The sequence below is a fragment of the Peromyscus leucopus genome, chromosome X (genome assembly GCF_004664715.2).
Source record: "Peromyscus leucopus breed LL Stock chromosome X, UCI_PerLeu_2.1, whole genome shotgun sequence".
Lineage (NCBI taxonomy): Eukaryota > Metazoa > Chordata > Mammalia > Rodentia > Cricetidae > Peromyscus > Peromyscus leucopus.
This window is the reverse complement of record NC_051083.1, coordinates 33472652-33491809: the sequence shown is the minus strand read 5'-3', so window position 1 is coordinate 33491809 and position 19158 is coordinate 33472652. Positions and strand designations below refer to the sequence as shown.

The 19158-nt window shown below is 42.0% G+C and overlaps 1 protein-coding gene across 5 annotated transcripts in view; it reads left to right on the top strand.

Annotated features, from left to right (window-relative positions):
- Phka2 (phosphorylase kinase regulatory subunit alpha 2) overlaps window positions 1-19158 on the top strand; it is an 87805-nt gene that overhangs the window by 18343 nt on the left and 50304 nt on the right. For all 5 annotated transcript variants that reach the window (XM_028873259.2, XM_028873257.2, XM_037199436.1 and 2 more), the window contains 8 exons: window positions 448-495; window positions 1551-1719; window positions 2563-2645; window positions 5819-5899; window positions 7300-7398; window positions 9762-9908; window positions 11893-11946; window positions 12521-12643. In XM_028873259.2, the coding sequence (XP_028729092.1) occupies window positions 448-495; window positions 1551-1719; window positions 2563-2645; window positions 5819-5899; window positions 7300-7398; window positions 9762-9908; window positions 11893-11946; window positions 12521-12643 (804 nt within the window). The remainder of the gene's footprint in view (window positions 1-447; window positions 496-1550; window positions 1720-2562; window positions 2646-5818; window positions 5900-7299; window positions 7399-9761; window positions 9909-11892; window positions 11947-12520; window positions 12644-19158) is intronic.

Sequence of the window (19158 nt, the reverse complement as noted above, 5' to 3'; positions counted from 1 at the left end):
CACATTATTAAAAAATCTTGGATACCACTTGTATTTTGTAAGAACTTTGCTCAGTGGCCCAATAATGGTGTCACAAATGGCTCTTTTGGCAAAATATCATTACTTTTGGACAGGCTTAATCGTTCTTAGTATAACAAAAATAAATTACTAAGAAATGTAACATAGAGTTCCAGAATACAAAGCTTATTAAAATGTCAGTTGGTAGTCATTAAATTCCAGAGCCCAAAGATGCATCTGCTCCAACCCTTTTATTTGAGATAAATCACTTTGTCAAAATATTTATTTTGTGATGGAGTAGAAAAGTCTCAATAATGTGAACAATCAGAATACTTATGTATAGTTGGGATCTGTCTCTTCTGAAACATTGCCAGACAACACTGGCTTATTGGCCATGTACGAGTTATCGGTCTTGAGGCCTTGTTGCTGATGCTGCCTTTTTTTCCACAGAATGTGGTGAAGTTGATGCGAGGTCTTCTCCAATGCATGATGCGACAGGTAGGTGGCATGTGACAGACTGGTGCCCACACCGCATTGGAGTGTGCGTTGTATCATTTAATTGGGATGACATCTTCGTTACATTTGGAACTTTCTCAAGAAGAAAAACCAGAAATATTTTGCTTACTTCCTCCTTTTAAAATGATCCTCAATAATTTTATTATGCTATAGAACCATAGTTTCAAAGGACAGTTTTGAAGGCCCTCTTTCAAAGGTTTATGTGTATAGAAGGAGAACATGTCTTTTTTTTAATTAAGAAAGAAGAATATTAAAACCACTCCGAGAAACCCACATACTGCTTATGATTTATTCTGGGTGTTCACTTCAGATCAAGTGCTTGAGTTTTTAAAAACTGTCATTATTGGGGTCAGCTAGGTGATTCAGTCTTCACTAAGCCTGAAGACCTGAGTTCAGTGCTAGCACCCACATGCTAGATGGAGAGAAACAATTTCCACAAGTTGTCCTCTGCCCCCAACGTGCATGCCTGCACACATACACATGCACACAAAAAGATAAATAAATGTAGTTTGTGTTTTAAAATGGGCGTCGTCACTTACTGATGTCTTCAGTGTAGGGTAAATGAAACAATTTGTTGCAGTATTATACACAGAACCTTCTAGTAGGATCTGCACTGGTTCAGAGGTGTATGTACTACCGTAACCCCACCCTTAGTCAGAATAGCCAAAGACAGTGCGCTCTTTTCTTTGCCATGTTCAGAAAAGAGAAGTTGGCATTTAAATGGGTCCTTTTCCTTCCTTCCCTGTGTCCTTGAGATCCCACCATGTGCCCCTGCTGGGGAGTCTGTGGACAAGGACTCCTTTTGACCTGAACTTCACCTATGAACCCTGGGCTGAGGTATTTCCATTGAATGAGTGGGAAGAATCTCCGTCATGGCCGCTGTGTGTATTGCTGCTCATTAGCAGCTACTTGCCATTCTCCTGGCTCCCAGGGATAGCAGATGAGAGGTCTAGGAGATCTGGTGACCACCCCTAGATGGGACAGCTGCCAGCTCTGAACCTGGATAGCTCGCTGAAGCCGGCTTTCTTCTTCCTCAGGTGGACAAAGTGGAGAAGTTCAAGCACACGCAGAGTACCAAGGACAGTCTGCATGCCAAGTACAACACGGCCACTTGTAGCACCGTGGTGGGTGATGACCAGTGGGGCCACCTACAGGTGGATGCCACCTCCCTCTTCCTCCTGTTCCTGGCTCAGATGACTGCCTCAGGTGAGCCATGGCCATTTGAGAAACAAATCCGAAAGTGAAGGGGGCCAGTGTCCATTTGTACTGAGGTAACAAAATACCCAGGACTGGGACATTCAAACAGTATAGAAGTTTCTTTTCTCACAATTCTAGAGGCTGCAAAGTCCAAGATTAAGGTACCAACAGGTTCAGCTGTCTGGTGAGGCTGCCTCCTCTGAAGAAGTAGAAAGCTTTGTTTTTACAGGGCAGATGGATCGAGAACTAAATGCTGTATGAAGCCTCTGTGACGAGGCCCCTAATCCACCCATTACCTAAACTCATATAGGCCCCACATCTTAGGACTGTCACATAGCAACGCTGAATTCAGAGGGCCACACTGAGAACATAGCAAGTACTGGGAATCAGTAGTCGATCATACAGAGGAAAAGCATGCCTCCCTGTGATGTCACGTGCATCTGTGTCTGCGGCAGGGCAGGGAATGCCGTCTGACACCTGGAGACAGAAATTAGCTCGACCTGGGCCTGCGCAAGTTTTGCTTTGGCTCGCTCAAGGCTAGAGACTGCTACTTCAGGCTCAGATCTTTGCTTTATTGGAACCTTCTCTGCACAAACATACCATGGTTCAGAGAGCCCATGCCTTATGTCTGGACTTTCTTCCCATAGCACACCCTCAGTGGTGGAGCTACCCCCACTTTCTGTCTTTCCTTTAACGTCCCCTCTGCTTTCTGAGGGTATACATTAACCTTAGGATTTCCTTCAGAGTTAACTGTTGATGCCCAGTAAGGAAAGTAAAAAGACTTATGTGCTAGCAAAATATTTGTTGTGTGTAACCGGTAGCCCTCTTCACAGTATTACTTTTCTTTATTAGGCTTGCGTATTATTTTCACCCTTGATGAAGTGGCCTTCATACAGAATCTTGTCTTCTACATAGAAGCTGCATATAAAGTTGCCGTAAGTATCCGCGCTGGCCATCTTTTTTCCAGTTGTGGAAAACTAAAATAAAATCATCCAGTTCTGTGAAAGCCAGCTGTTGGGGGCTCACTAGAATGTTAGCAAAACTAGAGCTGTGTGAAATGTGTCGTCTCTGTAGGCAAAGTATATGCATGTTTTCATCCTGGGATATAGTTGGGGATTTCATTTTTGGAATGTACCACACACTCTGTCTGAATACATTACTATATTACAAATAACACCTTCAAATGGTCCATAGGATGTGTATGAGTTGGGCTGAAAAGGGGGTATGTCGGTGCCTTGATGGGAACTGGGGCACCATGGGGACTACCCCATCAGGGCACAGGCAGAGGAGGCTACACTGTGAGCGTAAACAGAGTTCACTTCCTCAAGGCTTCTGTCTGTGTTGGAAGATAAGCCTTGATGTGCTTCTAGAGCAGTGGTTCTCAACCTTCCCGACACTGCGACCCTTTAATACAGTTAAATTATGTTGGGGCGACCCCCATCCATAACATTATTTTCGTTGCTACTTCATAACTATAATTTTGCTACTGCTATGAATCGTAATGTAAATATCTGTGTTTTCAGACAGTCTTAGGTGTCCCATTGGAAGGGCTGTTTGACCCCCCCCTCAAGGGTCGCGACCCACAGGATGAGAACCACTGCTCTAGACAATAATTTGCAAGGCTGACTGTCAAGGCCGTAAGGAAAAGGCAGATGGCACGATGGCTTCTGCAGCTGCTTGACCCTGTGCAACAGGAAAGCTCCATAGATACTGTGTACCCAACTGAACATAGCTGTGTCTCAAGTAGACTTCAGGAAAAATGAGCAAGGGCCATAGTTTTCTCATTCCAGTTCTAAAGCAGTGATTTGTGTTGATAGGTAATCGTTCTCTCACACGGGACAGTGGTAGTATCTGGAAACATTTGGGGCAGTCACACTTAGGAGGGAACAGACATCTTCTCGTGAGAGAAGGCCAGGAACTGCCTATAAGACAGAAGAGAGCCACCTCATCCCTATATAGACTTATCTGTCCCAAAATGTCAGTAGTGCCAAAGTTGACAGACCCCAGTCTAAAGAAATTCGAGAGATCTTTGTGGGAAAGTTGTGCTTTCAGTTGGACCTTGAGAGGTGAGTAGGGTTTCCATAAGAAGAGAGGAAGAGAAAGGGCATCTGAGTGCAGGAACAGGATGAGTAATGAGCTGTTACAGACAAGAACAGGCTGGGGGGTGATTTAGGGAGGGCAGAGGTTGGGAGCAGATGGGGTAGAGAGTGCAGAGTAAAGGCACAGACTTCAGATGAAAATTGACGCTGGAAATGGTGGAGTGTCTGTCAGCTTGCTGGCATGCTGAAGGTGGAGGCCAGATTAGAGAGGGTATGACCATGCAGAGTCATTGATGTGATCGACTAGGAAAGAAACTATTGCTCAATTTATCTGAGATGGAGGCCAAACTCATCACACAGTCTTAAGGGATGCATTTGATGGCTGCTAGATTGGAGTATGGAATATTAGAAGCAAAAGAATGCACAGATATGAGAAAAGATACTTGGGTCCACCTACAAGGCCTGCTTGCAGGGCAGGGTTACAATGGCCCCAGTGTGTCTAGGTTTTGGTGGTCACATTTGAAAATGTCCTTCCTTGTTTTTGTTTGTTCTTTTCTATTTTTCTATTTTAATTTTTTTTTGAGACAGGATGACCTCAAACTCAGTAATCCTCCTGCCTCTGCCTTCTAGGTGCTGGGATTATAGGTATGAATACTATGTCTGGTTTTTTTTTCATATTTTTGAAGTCTTTGCTACCCCCCAACCAAAGTCATTAGTCTTTTTTATTAGTCATTAGTCTTAATTTTCAATTTTCATGACTTCCCATAGTAGGAGTCACTATGGCCATCATTCCTCTTTGGATATTAAAAAATAAAAACTGATATTTTGGCATCAACTCTGCTCTTTTTTATTTTTTTGAGAGTATAATATAATTATGTTATTTCCCCTTCCCTTTCCTCCCTCCAAATCTTCCCAAATACCCCCTAGCTTTCTTTCAGATTCATGCCTTTTTTCTTTAATTGTACCCACCCCCCCACACACACGTGTATTCTTTTTTTGTTGTTTTGTTTTGTTTTGTTTTGTTTTTTTGGTTTTTCGAGACAGGGTTTCTCTGTGTAGCTTTGCGCCTTTTCCTGGAACTCACTTGGTAGTCCAGGCTGGCCTCGAACTCACAGAGATCCGCCGGGCTCTGCCTCCCGAGTGCTGGGATTAAAGGCGTGCGCCACCACCGCCCGGCTACACACGTGTATTCTTAAATATCTAAATATAACCCACTCAGTCTGTGTGCTGCTTGTATATGTCTTTTTTCAGGGCTGACCATTTGGTGTTGGACAACCAAGTGATGGGCTCTTCCCTGGGGAAGACTATAGCTCCCACTCTCGGCCTTCTTTAGTGGCCTGCAGTTCTTTGTCTACGGTTGAGGCTTCATGAGCTTTCCCCTTCCTTGTTGCCGTGTCTGTTGGTGTCATATTTGCTCATGGGATCATGTTTGGGCAGCCATGTTGGTTCTTGTTAGGATTTTGCTCTTTTCGCAGTGTATGCAGCATTTTTGAAACAACATGTGACACTTGGGTTTTTAATAAAAATATGAATCACCAAAATTAGGTATATATGTATTGAGTCTTTGGTGTGACAGTATTCCGATTAATTTGTATGAATGCATCTTGAATACCTTGTGCGTTCAGTGAGTCACTTTTGACCTTGGCTTCACTTACTTGCTTCAATTTTCTTTATACAAGAGGTAATGCTAAAAATAGTTTTTGAAATTGTTTTAAGTAAGTTCAAAGGCACTGGCCAAATAGAAGGGCAGCACTTTGATATTAAGATGATTAAAATATATTGTTCACTGCAAATTGAATTTGTTACAAATTAATGCCCTTTAGAAATAAGCCTTTGGAGTGTCTTTGTGTGTTCTTTTGTTCCACTTGAGTATTTCCTTCTAAAATTCTGTACAGAGGCCAGCTAAGCTGAAATTGAGCAAGAACAGAAGAAACGTACAAAGCCACAAAGCCTTTGAGAAGGCATGCTCATGTTTGTTGTGTTGGTGCTAACATAAAGAAAGTGCTTTTCCATAGTGTTGCTCGGGTCCTCCTGCACCTCTGACGCCTGGCTGCCTTTTTCTCCCCCAGGATTATGGAATGTGGGAGCGTGGAGATAAGACTAATCAGGGCATTCCAGAACTGAATGCGAGCTCTGTGGGAATGGCCAAGGTGACAGTCCTGTTTGTTCTCCTCTGTGTCTTTCCTGCTTTCTCTGCTTCTCTTCTCCGGGAATTTGGAGTTCATATGATTAGTCCAGTTTTCTTTTCAAAAGGCTGCAGCAAATATATGAAATCCAAGTGGCACCTGTCCCCCAGCCAAGTGAAGTTATAGGTCAAGGAAACAGGTTTCCAACACTGAAGTCTGCATTTGACAGCTTGTACTGTTTGGTGTGTCAGCCGTGGGTGCAAGCTCTTGCTGTTAATCTGTGTTAGTGATGGTCACTCTTCGTCTCCAGGTCATAGTGAGGGTTAAAGGTCAGAGGACAGGAGCACTTTGTAGGTGAGGTGCACACCTTCAAGTCTATAAAGGTCAGATAAGTAACTAATCAGATAGAAGGAGAGCAGGACAAGAGGAAGGTACTGGGGATGCTGGGAACTTTCCCTGAAAGTATTCCAGCTTGGAAGCAGTTAGAAAATGGTCGTCAGGCCAGCACTGTAATGCGGGCCTCTAATCCCACCATCTCAGAGTACTGGAGCAGGATGGTGACTTGAACCCAGGAGTTTGCGGCCAACCTGGGCAGCACAGTGAAGCCTGTTCTAAAAAGGGAAAGGAGAGAGCTGGGCGGTTGTGGCGCACGCCTTTAATCCCAGCACTCGGGAGGCAGAGGCAGGCGGATCTCTGTGAGTTCGAGGCCAGCCTGGTCTACAGAGCGAGATCCAGGAAAGGTGCAAAGCTACACAGAGAAACCCTGTCTCGAAAAACCAAAAGAACAAAAAAAGGAAAAGGAGAAGAGAGGAGACAAGGCAGGAGAGGGATGGAGACAAGAAGAGTGGAAACAGAAGACAAAAGTGGGGGGACTCTGAGAGCCAAACAGAGTGTAACTGTGGGGCCACATCCAGCCTGTAGACCACTGGTGTGAATCCCTTGCTAAAGACAGCATAGGCTTGAACTGCCCAGACAGCATGAAGGCCCCAGAGCCACAGTTTTAAAAACAACAATGAATATGCTGTTACAGCAAACTGGCAGAAATGAACTTTTTGCTGAAAACCAAATTAACTTTCTCAACTAACCATGAGGTAGGTTAACTGCAAAAGTCGATGAGAGAAAAGCCACCCCTGAATTTCCACACATGATGTTATAGACTTGTTAAAATCCATCTTCCGGTAGGATATTACTTTCATATGAGGGAATGCTCTCCCTTTCTTTCTTATTCATAGAATGAGCAGTGTCATCCTGGAAAGCTCTGAGCTACTGAGAACGAAGAGAGACCATGACAATAAGACTCTAGCTAGATTTTAAAGACATTCTTCATTAGGAAAAATGTGTGTGTTAGACACTTAATGAAAAAGGAGTGCCATATTAGCATGCGTGTTTATTAAAAGAAAAGTAATTCTTACCCATTTTTGTAGGCAGCACTTGAGGCAATTGATGAACTTGATCTTTTTGGAGCCCATGGAGGACGCAAGTCAGTCATCCATGTCCTACCTGACGAAGTCGAGCACTGCCAGGTAATAGTCATTCCTCGAGATCTCAGGGAAAGTAGGGAAGGAGACTCCTGGCCCGGAACAGCGTGGGCTCCACCCCGGTGACTGATCTGACTTGGACTTCTTTGTGCCTCAGCTTCCCCCACCCTAAAGTGGGCATGTGCTTAGGCACCGTTCTTCCTGCCTCAGGGTAACCGTAAGGATCAGAGTAAACCTGGACAACTTGCCCCAGTACTGTGTAGCCAGAAAGTACTATGAGACATACGCCATCAGGTTTTTTTTTTGTGTGTGTGTGTATAGCTAACAGCCAAAGCATCTTGGTTTCACTAGAAGCAAAATCTGTGCTATGTTTTTTGAGTACATAAGTGGTTTTCTTACAGGTTCATTCCTTAGTGCTCCCAAATGGAGTGGCTTGCAAGTGGATTTTTACTTGAAATGAAGGAGGCATGGTGTGCAGAATGGGTGAGAGGAGAGAGAAAATGAGAAGAGATGGCAAATTCATAGAACTTCTTGGAAATACAGACCACAGGAATAATTGGTACAGTGTAGGGAGTGCCATTCAGCAGACAGTTCTTAATTATTATTAGCAGTTATTAGTGTGGACCTACTATGTGCTAGGACTAAAGTGAGTCAGATATATAACTTGTAAATAATAAACCATGTTTGGTGGTGCATGCCTGGAATCCCAGGAGGAAGAGGCAAGAGGACCAAAAGTTCAAGCTCATCTTCAGCTACTGTGGGAGCTCATTTTCAGGTTTCCTAGTGGCTTTCCCCAGCAGGTCTGCATAGAGAGGATGATTGGACCACAGGCCTGAGTGCAGGTGTCTGAGATGGTCTGCACTTGGCTGTGCTGGGGGAGATCTTTTGCTCCACATCTTGGCATTCCTATAAATACCCTAGGGCAGGGACAGTCTAGGCCCAATGGATTAGGATCCAGGCCCTGTATTTTCTATCTGTTCCTGCCCCCTCTACCTTTCTAACTAATAATTCCCACTGCTCCTACTCAAGAGCACTCTGGGGAAATGTGGGTAGCCCCTCCACAAGCTACATAGAGAATTATCAAGTTCCAGGCTAGCTTAAGCTGCATGAAACCCTGTCTCCAAAAATCTAAACCCAAAAAACTTGTAAAATGTTTCAAGTGAAAGTTTGTGTTTCCAGGCAGAGAAACCCTGAAAAGGAGTGATTATTACCATGTACTTTATAGTTACATTTTGGTCAATGAGAGGTGGCATATACTATGGTATCATAGTGTATTTTGTCTCTTATTGACCAAAATGTACCATACAGCCAGTGTGTATAGTAGACTATACAGTCTAAGTATTTGTAAGTGTACAATGATGAAGTCACCTAGTATCATATTTCTCAGAATGTACCACTCTTTAAGTGATTCATGACTATAGTTAAAGAACTGAGCCAAGAATTGATTGACTATAAAAAAGTTTTATTCTAGAGCTGAAAGGTTCCACTCATCTTAACCCCACCTTCCAGCTCATTCCATCTTCCCCACTAAGCATGGTCCTTAATGAAGTCTATGGTATTTTCTTATGGCATACATTAATAAAGGAATACTGATATTTGTCTTAGTAGATATACAGTACAGGAGGAAAGTATAAGATGGGTTATAATCCTAGCTTGGTCACTGACTACCTGACCTAGGGCATGAATCCTGTGTCTCAGAGTCTTTGTGTACTTAATGAGCTTGTTTTTGCCGGTGTCTAGCCTGTGTCTGTACACGCTAGATCTCACCATTAGTTCTTTTACTTTTCCAAACATTTCCGTATAATTCTAACCCCCATCTACATTTATAGTACTTAATCTAGCTACCTTATTGTTGAGGCCATATCGTAGTGCCTCTGATGATCTTAAAAATATTCTGTAATTAAACTAATTCGTACTGTTTTGTCTGACCACTCATGACCTCTCTTCTGCATTTTACTCCTCCTTCAAGCAGTTTCTAACTTCCCTAACTCATCTAGTCCCATTTCACAAGAGCGTCCCTCTCTCTGTGCTGGTCCTGTATGAGTGTTCTCATCTGGTTTCTGTCTTCCTCGCCAGACATCTTGACCGCTGACACAAACAGTACTGTACTTGCTCCCCGTCAGTGGACATGTAAAGAAGGGAGGGAGCGGTTCTTAGCCCGAGCCTCAGACTATCATGCCCCCACAGACTTCAACGCCCCCACTCCTTTCCTAAGGAAGAGGAAGCATTGTTGGGGTGGCTGGGTAAGCAGGGGTGGTCAGCGGAGGCCATGTTGGTAAGACTGAGTCCTTTTCCAAATAGACAAACTTGTTTGAATGTTTCCTTTAGGCTAAGGTGACAGTCCCTAGATTTTATATCTAACTAGTCCTGCTTCACTAGCTTAAATCACCTCTTTGTGTTTTATTCAGTCAATTCTTTTCTCCATGTTGCCAAGAGCATCAACATCTAAAGAAATCGATGCTGGACTTCTTTCTATTATTTCTTTCCCGGCCTTTGCAGTAGAAGATGTGAACCTTGTAAATGTGACCAAAAATGAAATCATTTCCAAGCTTCAGGTAAGCATTGGCCAATGCCCCTCTGTTCTGCATTAAATGCCACATTCATGTGATGACATGGGGCAGCTAGCTTATCCTTGTAACTCATGGTGTGGTTTTCCTAAATCAGCAGTCCTCTGCCTGTGCGTCGCGAACCCTGTAGGGGTCACATATCAGATATCCTGCCTATCAGATATTTACATTACGAGTCATAACACTAGCAAAATTATAGTTATGAAGTAGCAATGAAATGATTTTATGGTTGGGGTCAGCACAGCATGAGGGTCTGTATTGAAGTGTCACAGCATTAGGAAGGTTGAGAACCACTGCTTTAGAGGTTATAGGAAGACTCCTTAGAGAATCTCTTGAAAGCTCTATAGACCCTGCCAGAACAAAAGCACATATCCAAGTGCTTGATATGCAAGTATGAGGACCAGAGTCCAGCTCCCCAGCACCCATGTAAAAATCCAGACACAGAAGCACACGTTCATAATCCCAGCACTGGGGAGGAGGAGATGGGTGGGTCCCTAAGGTTTCCTGGCCAGCCAGTTTAGCTGAATCGGTGAACTACAGGTTCAGTGTAAGTCTGTGTCTCAAAAGAATAAAGTGGAGGGGGATTGAGGAAAATGACTGACATCAACCTCCAGTCACACACACACACACACACACACACACACACACACACACACACACACACACACACACACACACACACACACACACACACACACACACACATGCCACATAAAAGGAGAAAGGTTGACTTTGAAGAAAAAAGAAGCCAATGGAGGGAGGAAGGGAGACAAGAAATTAATAGGAGGTGAATGAGAACAAAGTACAATAAAAATATAAAAATTAAGAAATGTTTTTATTATGAAATATAATGAAACTCATATTTTTATATTCTAATAAAATTTGGTGAAAATCCAGTACTGCATTCAGTGAAATGCAGTAACAGATCACTAAGCTGAGACCATATTATATTTTCAGCAAACAGAAATCCATAAAATTGTCCAAGGATGTAAGTTTCCTAAGTCAAAGCGTACATGTTGATTGTCCCACCTATATTCAGCAGGAAATACCTTTTTCCCTTGCAAACAAAGCAATTAAAGAGTCTCTAATCATAATCCCAAAAGAAAGCAACTGGAGGGGTCAAGCTCTGTGGAGAAGAGGAGGATCTAGGTAGCTGCAGCTGAAAGGGCAGTTGTAATGTGCTTACAGGACAAGTGGAGTCTACGTCAAGTCCCCTGGGATGATTCCCAGAACCACACAGAACTTGTAAAGGCCTCCAGGACAAGTGATAGCCAAGCCTGCCAGGGCAGTACCACCCCCAAAAGAAATTGGGAAATAGGGACCCAAAGCTGCCATCCAGGGATTAGGGACATCAGATAAGACACCATCACACCCAGCCTCCTTTCTTGACACCCAGAAAACTGGACAGGAGCCCTGGCATCTACAGCTAGTGAGCCAGCTGCCACGATTCAGGAAGCTCCTCTTCCATACTTCCACCTTGTAACCTTCTCCGCCTCCTCTAAGCCTTGACAGGCCTCTGACGCAGACCATCTTCAGCATGCACAGCCTGAGTGCATTGAGTCTGCAGAGCATCCGTTTACCTTTCCAGCTCTACACACAGGAGGCAGCCATTCCAAATACCGGTGGCTTTTCACCTAGTGAGGATACCTTTGCATCTGTGTCTGATACTGTAAACCACACGGAAAGAATGCTTATTCACTGAGGCCTTGGTAACCATATTTGCAGCCCCACCCCAGACTCTGATGGAATGCTTCTGTATTCTCTTCTGAGTGTTCATCAAGACTGAATTTGCTTTGCTTGGTACTTAAAAAGAACTCTTTACATTAAAGCAAAGAACACTGGTACATATTTGCTCACTGAAATACACAAGGGAAAGGGGATGAAGGATTGCTTTGAGTTGAAATTAAAAGGCAAAGAAAAATGCTTTTGATTTCATCAGCTCTGCTTTTTTTTTCCACCTTCACCTTACCAGGGGCGTTATGGATGCTGTCGCTTCCTTCGGGATGGTTACAAAACCCCAAGAGAGGTTGGATTTAAATATTGTTTCTCATGTTCCTTAACTGCTCCCTACCTACTTGCCACTGTGTCATTCTCCCTCTGCTGATTATAATTATATGTTGAATATTGCGAAGGAAAGTATTAATTTTAGAATCAGCAAGCTTGGAGTTATATAGAAAAGAATGATCATCAGGTCAAGCCAGTAATGTGAAACTGGCTTGTAAATCAAGGATGAGTAAGTCTGTGGCTCACACGTTAGTTTTTTAAGATAAGCTACAGCATTCTCCTTGGGTTTTATTGCCACGGTGACTAATATAATGTTATAAATGAAGCAGATCATCTACCAAGCATTGTGATAGGCAAATTGCTATTTCTTAGAGAGAGAGGATGCTTTAATGTAATAAACTACCGAGGAGTCCTGTGGGTATTTCTGATTTAGTGTCTGAAATTTTGCCCAAACTAGCATTTCCCCATGGCAGTAGACTCCTAATCATCACAGAGCTGCTTTGACTGAGATGGGCAAGGGAAACCCAGTGAGGCACAGTGGCATTGTATATGAAATCCAACATTCTGTTCTAAAAGTTTTATAAATTTGGTTCTAGGACCCACATCGATTGCATTATGACCCTGCTGAACTTAAGCTCTTTGAAAACATTGAATGTGAATGGCCTGTGTTCTGGACTTACTTAATCATAGATGGAATCTTCAATGGTGATGCTGTTCAGGTGAGAAAATGCTGGGCATTGTGCTCATAAGCCTGTTCATCCCACTGGTGGGCTGATCACTATTAGCATAGAGTCATTCAGAATTCACATCATTGTTGCAGCTATTGTTGCCATTTATAAAACTTTTCCAAAGCCTAGTGAATTAAAGCAACAGCTGTTTTATTGATTTGCTCATAATTCTGTTATTCGAGCTGAGCCAGTAGGAACAGATTGTCTCTGCTTCTCCTTCTGTCCCCTGGGATAGTTCATAGGACTAGAGGACCTACTCCTACCATGGTCCTAGTCACATGGCTAGGGAGTGAAATCTGGCTGCCAGCTAAGACTGGATGCTCAGCTGAGCTGTGGCGGGGACTTGGTTTTTCTCCAGGTGCCTCACTTGGGCTTTTCACAGCAGTGGAATCTCTGGGCCATTAGATTTTTCATGCCATAGTTGTCTTTTCTCCAAGAATGTAAAAGCATAGGCTGCCAGGCTTTCTTAAGTCTTATTACAGAACTGGCAAAGTGTCACCATCACATGGTCGGTTAAATGGCTGTCACATACTCAAGAGTGGGGGTGGGGCGAACTAGACAAGAGCATGAGTGCTAGAAGACATAGTTCCTTCCTATGTCAGACAGGTGTTCCTTTTGTTCCTTTCTGATCAGTCAGTCATTTTGCTGTTGTTAGTCTAGTTGAGAGGTACTCTGGTTTCATGATACTCTCAGATAACACCTTGTTTAGTGTATCAACCCCTAACTGCCTCCCACCCTCCAGCTTTACTCCCTGTTCATTCCATTCTCTACATCTGAGCCAGGATGATTTTATTAAAAGACAAACTTAGATTATGCTGCTGCCTGACAGTGTTAGTCACCTTTCTATCACAGTGACAAAATATCTGAAATAAACAAGCTAGAAGGAGGGAAAATTCCCTTTTGGCTCACTGTTTCAGAGGTCTCAACTCGTGGGTCATTTTAGCCTCATTGCTTTTGGTCCTGTAATGTGGTGATACGTTGTGGTAGGGAGCCTATAGCAAAAGAAAACTATTTGCTTCATATCGGCCAAGAAACAGGGTATGTGGTAGGGGGAAAGCTAGGGCCCCAGTACACTCTCCCAAGAACATAACTCTAATGACTTACTTTCTCCAGATAGGCCCTATCTGCTAGTTTCTACAACACTCAATAGTGCAAATAGATCCTGTTAAGCAGGATCTCACTCTGGCTTCTCAGAGCCCATTCTAATCACATCCCAGGTCTGGAGAAGAAGGAGATGGCAGTAGTCTTGTCTTGTGCATTTTGGATTTTGAAAGCCCAGTGCTCAGGAATATAGGCAGTAAACTTAAAATGTTAAAGTCCCGTCTTTATTCATTCTTACATTGTGCTTAGAGTTTATCTCGGGCCTTCTTGTCTTTTATTCTAAGTATTGGAAGTTCTCCGAATGACTGACTTTGAATTTCAGTGAAAAATAGACCTAGCATGATCAAGGGAACAGGGGGGGAGATAAGGAGATTAAAATGACTATGCTTCATATATTTTTTAAGGGAATAAGAGATACTTTATTCTGTAACCATTTTAAGTGTCCATGATCCAGGAACATGTATTTAGGCTACTCCAAATTCCATGTTCCAACATGGAAACAGTTTCATGAAGTTTATATAGTTTTACAGAAGAAAGCAAGTCATAAATCAAGGCAAGTTTAAAATACATTGGTAGGGTGGGTACACCAGAGAGGCAGGTACAGAGATAGGAGAAGCTTTTCTGTAAGCCCCAAATGCTATTTGAGCTTTTGAGGTGGTGGAAGCTAGTGGTCTGCTAAATTTAAAAATTCCAAAAGGGTTTTATTATTAGTCACAGGGTGTTATTTCTAACACAGAAGTGGGCAAGGAGTGGCTGCTTTGGAGGGCTAGACCCACTTCAAAATAAGGTCACTAGCTTCTGGACTTGGCAACATTCCAATCTTTCCACAGTACTGAAATTCTAGTCACTAATCAGTCTCTGCATATACAGATTCCTGTGGTGGTATTTTGTTTGCGCGCTAACAAATAAAGCTTGCCTGAAGATCAGAGTGCGGAGCTAGCCACTAGTTAGCCATAGAGGCCAGGCAGTGGTGGCACACACTTTTAATCCCAGCATTTGGGAGGAGGAAGCAGGAAGATCAGGAGTTCAAGGCTCCCCTGGGCTACACAAGATTGATCCAGTCTAAAAGAGAAACAGAGCCAGGCGGTGGAGGTTCATATCTTTAATCCCAGCACTTGGGATCTCATGCTTTTGATCCTAGTACTTGGGAGGCACATGCCTTTAATTGCAGCACTAGGGAGGTAGAGACAGGAAATGATATGGCTGGGTGGAGAGAGAAATATAAGGCAGGAGGAGACAGGAGCTCAGCCCTTTTCGATCTGAGAATCATGGAGGTAAAAGGTGACTTTGGCTAGCTGCTTTACTTCTCTGAACTTTCAGCATTTGCCCTGATAGCTGACTCTGGGTTTTTATTATTAAGACCAATTGATTTGCACCACAGATTCCTTTCAAGAGCTTTTTGTTCACAGTTCCCCATGTTTGCCAAGCATCTGAATTTGTGCATTCAGGGTCCACATATTATATATCAAGTATTGTAAGGTTCCTTATAGCTAGGAAGGCCCTTTTCGAGGATCTGATACAGATGAGGCAGGAAGGAGTCTTCAGGAGAGAAGGCTGTTAAGAAACTCCTGGATCAGAACAGAGCCCACAGGTTGAACTAAGCAGGGAATCTAGGAGCTCACAGACACTGAAGCAGCAATCATAGAGCCTGCAAGGGCTTGCACCAGGCTCTCTGCATACATGCTCTGGTTGTTTAGCTTGGTGTTCTTGTGGGACGCCTGACAGTAGAAATGGGTGTCTCTGACTCTTGCCTGCTCTTGGGTCAATTTTCCTCCTACTGGGTCACCTCGTCCAACCTTAATACGAGGTGAGGTGCCTAGGCTTATTGTAACTTGTTATACTGGGTTCGGTTGATATCCCTGGAAGGCCTGCCCTTTTCTGAAGGGAAAGAGAAGAGGAGTGGATTTGTGGGAGAGGGGAGAGGGAACTGGGAGGAATGGAAGGAGAGGAAGCAAGGGTCCAGATATATTATATGAGAGAAGAATAAATAAAAAGAATAAGTAACTCCTGGATCATATGAAAACTATTGGCATCATGATCTGGATCTGAATCATCTTTCACCCCTCTATATATGATATAACATTTACATGTGACACAGATTACTCTACCTAAAATTAAGTAATCCAGAACAAAGTTTGACCTAATGGAGTGAATGTTACAGATGAGATAAACATGTTGAAAATAGCCAGAATTGACATAATTTTTCATGAGACTGATTGTAAATCCCCCTGTATTTACAGTTGTGCTCAATGAACTATCTTACTTATATTTAAATGATTAAAAATGGAACTTCAGAAGATATCACTGATAGAATAGTCTCCCTTTTTATTAGTAAAATACAAATATTTAATTTATTTTTAATCCCAGCTGATTGTACTATATGACATTATAGATACTAATTAAATCAAGAAACTCGATACTTATGGCATAAAACTTCACAAATGTTGTTGTTGTTAGACATTGATGTCTTTTGTATAATTTAGATAAGAATTAACCCAAATCTTTGGATATCTCTCACTAGAGTAAATGAAATTCATGTTTAATTTAAAAACTCGCTTTATTGCCTTATCCAAATTATACTGAATAATGAGTGAATGTGTGTGTGTATGAGCATGTGTTGTATTTATAATGACAATGAAAAAACTTGAATCTTTTAACATTAGTTTTGAATAAGGTAAGGGTTTAGAGTAAGCAAACAGTCATAACGAAAAAACATGCTCAAATGAAAAGACGTAATGTCTTCGTTTGTTACTTCATTATTATATCCTGTTTTATAACTCTCAGAGAATCTGCTACCCCACACCTATGCTATCTCTTCTAGTTGACATATTTAGATTTTTGGGCACTATAAGGGTTCAAAACCAAGGCCTTGTGTATGCAAGGCAAGTACTTTAACACTCATCTACATCTCTAGCCCTTGTTGACATATAAGTATATAAGTGTGTGTGTGTGTGTGTGTGTGTGTGTGTGTGTGTGTGTGTGTGTGTTTTGTGCTGAGGATGAGGTACAACTTGGACTTGGTACATTATAGGTAAGCACTACCACCATGATATATTTCCAACCCCAGCAAATATTTTCTAACCAATAAACATTGTGTGTGTGTGTGTGTGTGTATGTGTGTGTGTGTGTGTGTATGTAGAGGATGCCATGTGTGAAAACCAGAGATTGATGTTGGATATCTTCAGTTGCTCCCCGCCTCTCTCTGTGTTATTTTTTGAGATAGGATCTCTCATTAGTAGAACTTACTGATTCAACTCAACTGACTGGGCAGTGAGCTTTAGGGATTCTGTAGGTAGATTTTTCTGTCCTCCTGCCAGCTCCCAAATCACATGGAAACTTATTATTAGTTATGAAAGCTCAGTTGATATCTTAGGCTTGTTTCTAACCAGCTCTTATAACTTAAATTAACCCATTTCCATTAATTTACTTTCTGCCTCATGGCTTTATTACCTTTACTCTGTACTGCCCATGCTGCTTTCCTGCTTCCTCTGTCTCTGGCTGGTGACTCTCCATGTCTCTGCCCTTCTTCTTCCCAGCATCCTCTCCACCCCAAAAATCCTACCTGGCTATGGGCCGTTCATCTTTTTATTAAACTAATCTAAGTGATAAATCGTCATAGTGTACAAAAAGACTGTTCCACAGCATTTCCCCCTTTTTGTCTAAATAAAAAGGAAAGGTTTTAACTCTAACATAATAAAACTATAAACTATAAGAACAATTATCAGGTAAGAATTACATTTACAATGTGCAGTCCATTTGTATCTGGCATATTTGGAGAAAATGCTCCATTATTTATTCTATCATGATAAGTCCAAAGCTCTATACTTCATTTACCTTCTATCATAAGTAAGGAAAACTTTAACTATAAACGAATTTCTAAACGGTCTTATTAAATAAGAAAACTCGGAGCCAGAAATTGGGGTTAAAGCCTGAGAGAGATCAGAGGAATAGGAACGGCCACAGCTAATCTTACCTTACCAAGTCCTCAGCTTCCAAAAAGCGAGATATTTCCTGTCTACCCACACCTTTATGCCTTGCTGTTCTGCCATCTGATTTGCTCTCTCTGTCCAGCTACATCCTTCCTCTTCCTGCTCAGCTCTGTCACTTCCTGTCTGTACAGACCTCCAGACCTCCATGGTTAACTAATGTTGGAATTTGAGGTGTGTGTCACTGCACCTGGTTCTGTTCCTAATGTGGCTTGAACTCACATAGATCCAACAGATCCCTGCCTCCCAAGTGATAGGATTAAAGGCATGTGCTAACATTGCATGACTTTTGTTTACTATAGTGGCTGGCCTTTTCCTCTGATCCTCTTGTAAATTTTATTGGGAGACACAGTATATTGGGGGACATAATACATCACCACATATAACTATGACTATCTAGTCTTCAACTCCATCAAAGACCCCAGAATGATATAATATTACCTGAGTAAACAGTAAGTGCAGAGCAAATGACTTCTAAAACTAAAAGAAATGACAAAAACAGCTGGCTGTCTAGACAGTCACCCCAGGTTTCTCTGCAGTGTTGGGACATCCATCTTTGGCCTACAGTCCTGGAATATCTGACAAACTTCTCTGTGAAGCAGGAATTTTAAAGGACTGTCCTACCCTGTCTTGGTCAAGTTTGACAGTCACCTTTTTTGTGTGTCCTGATGGTCCAGTTTGGACAACATACCGTCAGCAGTTGAGGCAAGGGCAGTTTCTTGCCAAAATGGCTATCTTTTGCCATAAAGAAAGCAAACTCCATATTGAGGTTCTTTGATGCCCATTATCCTTTTTTGAAGTAGATTGGTGCTGCCAGGAACAGACGTGTCTCATTGTCATGAAAAGCCTTATGTTGTTAAAACATCTTAAATGCCATATTCTGTAGATCTCTGAAGTGTTTGAAGACCACCTGTCTATCTAAAATATATGTTTGACCTTGAAAACATACCTAACATGACTACAAGTTTGATTGTAATAGGTGACTGACTACTAACCTGCATTTCTTTATTATCCTAAGTAGTTTGTAATAATAACTTTCAAGGACTAGAAATTTACATTACATTATTAAATGAGCTATATAGGTACAATACCTTAAACAGCAATAGAAACATGTACAGTATGTACTAACAAAAATAACCTTAAATTTGTATCAATATATAAAAATACCTAAAACAAGAATAGAAACATATATACAGTATAACAAAAAATAACCTTAAATTTGTATCAATATACAAAAATGCATACCAATGTAAAATATTTAAGACTAATAGTTGATTTTTTAGTTTAAAAGTAGATTCAATAATCTACCCTTTTATCCTATCATTTCTATATCCCCCCTTTTTCTTTTCAGAACAAGATCCCTGAATCTAATCTCCTTCATCCAGCTTTTTTCCTATTACCAATAACAACTTGTAACCA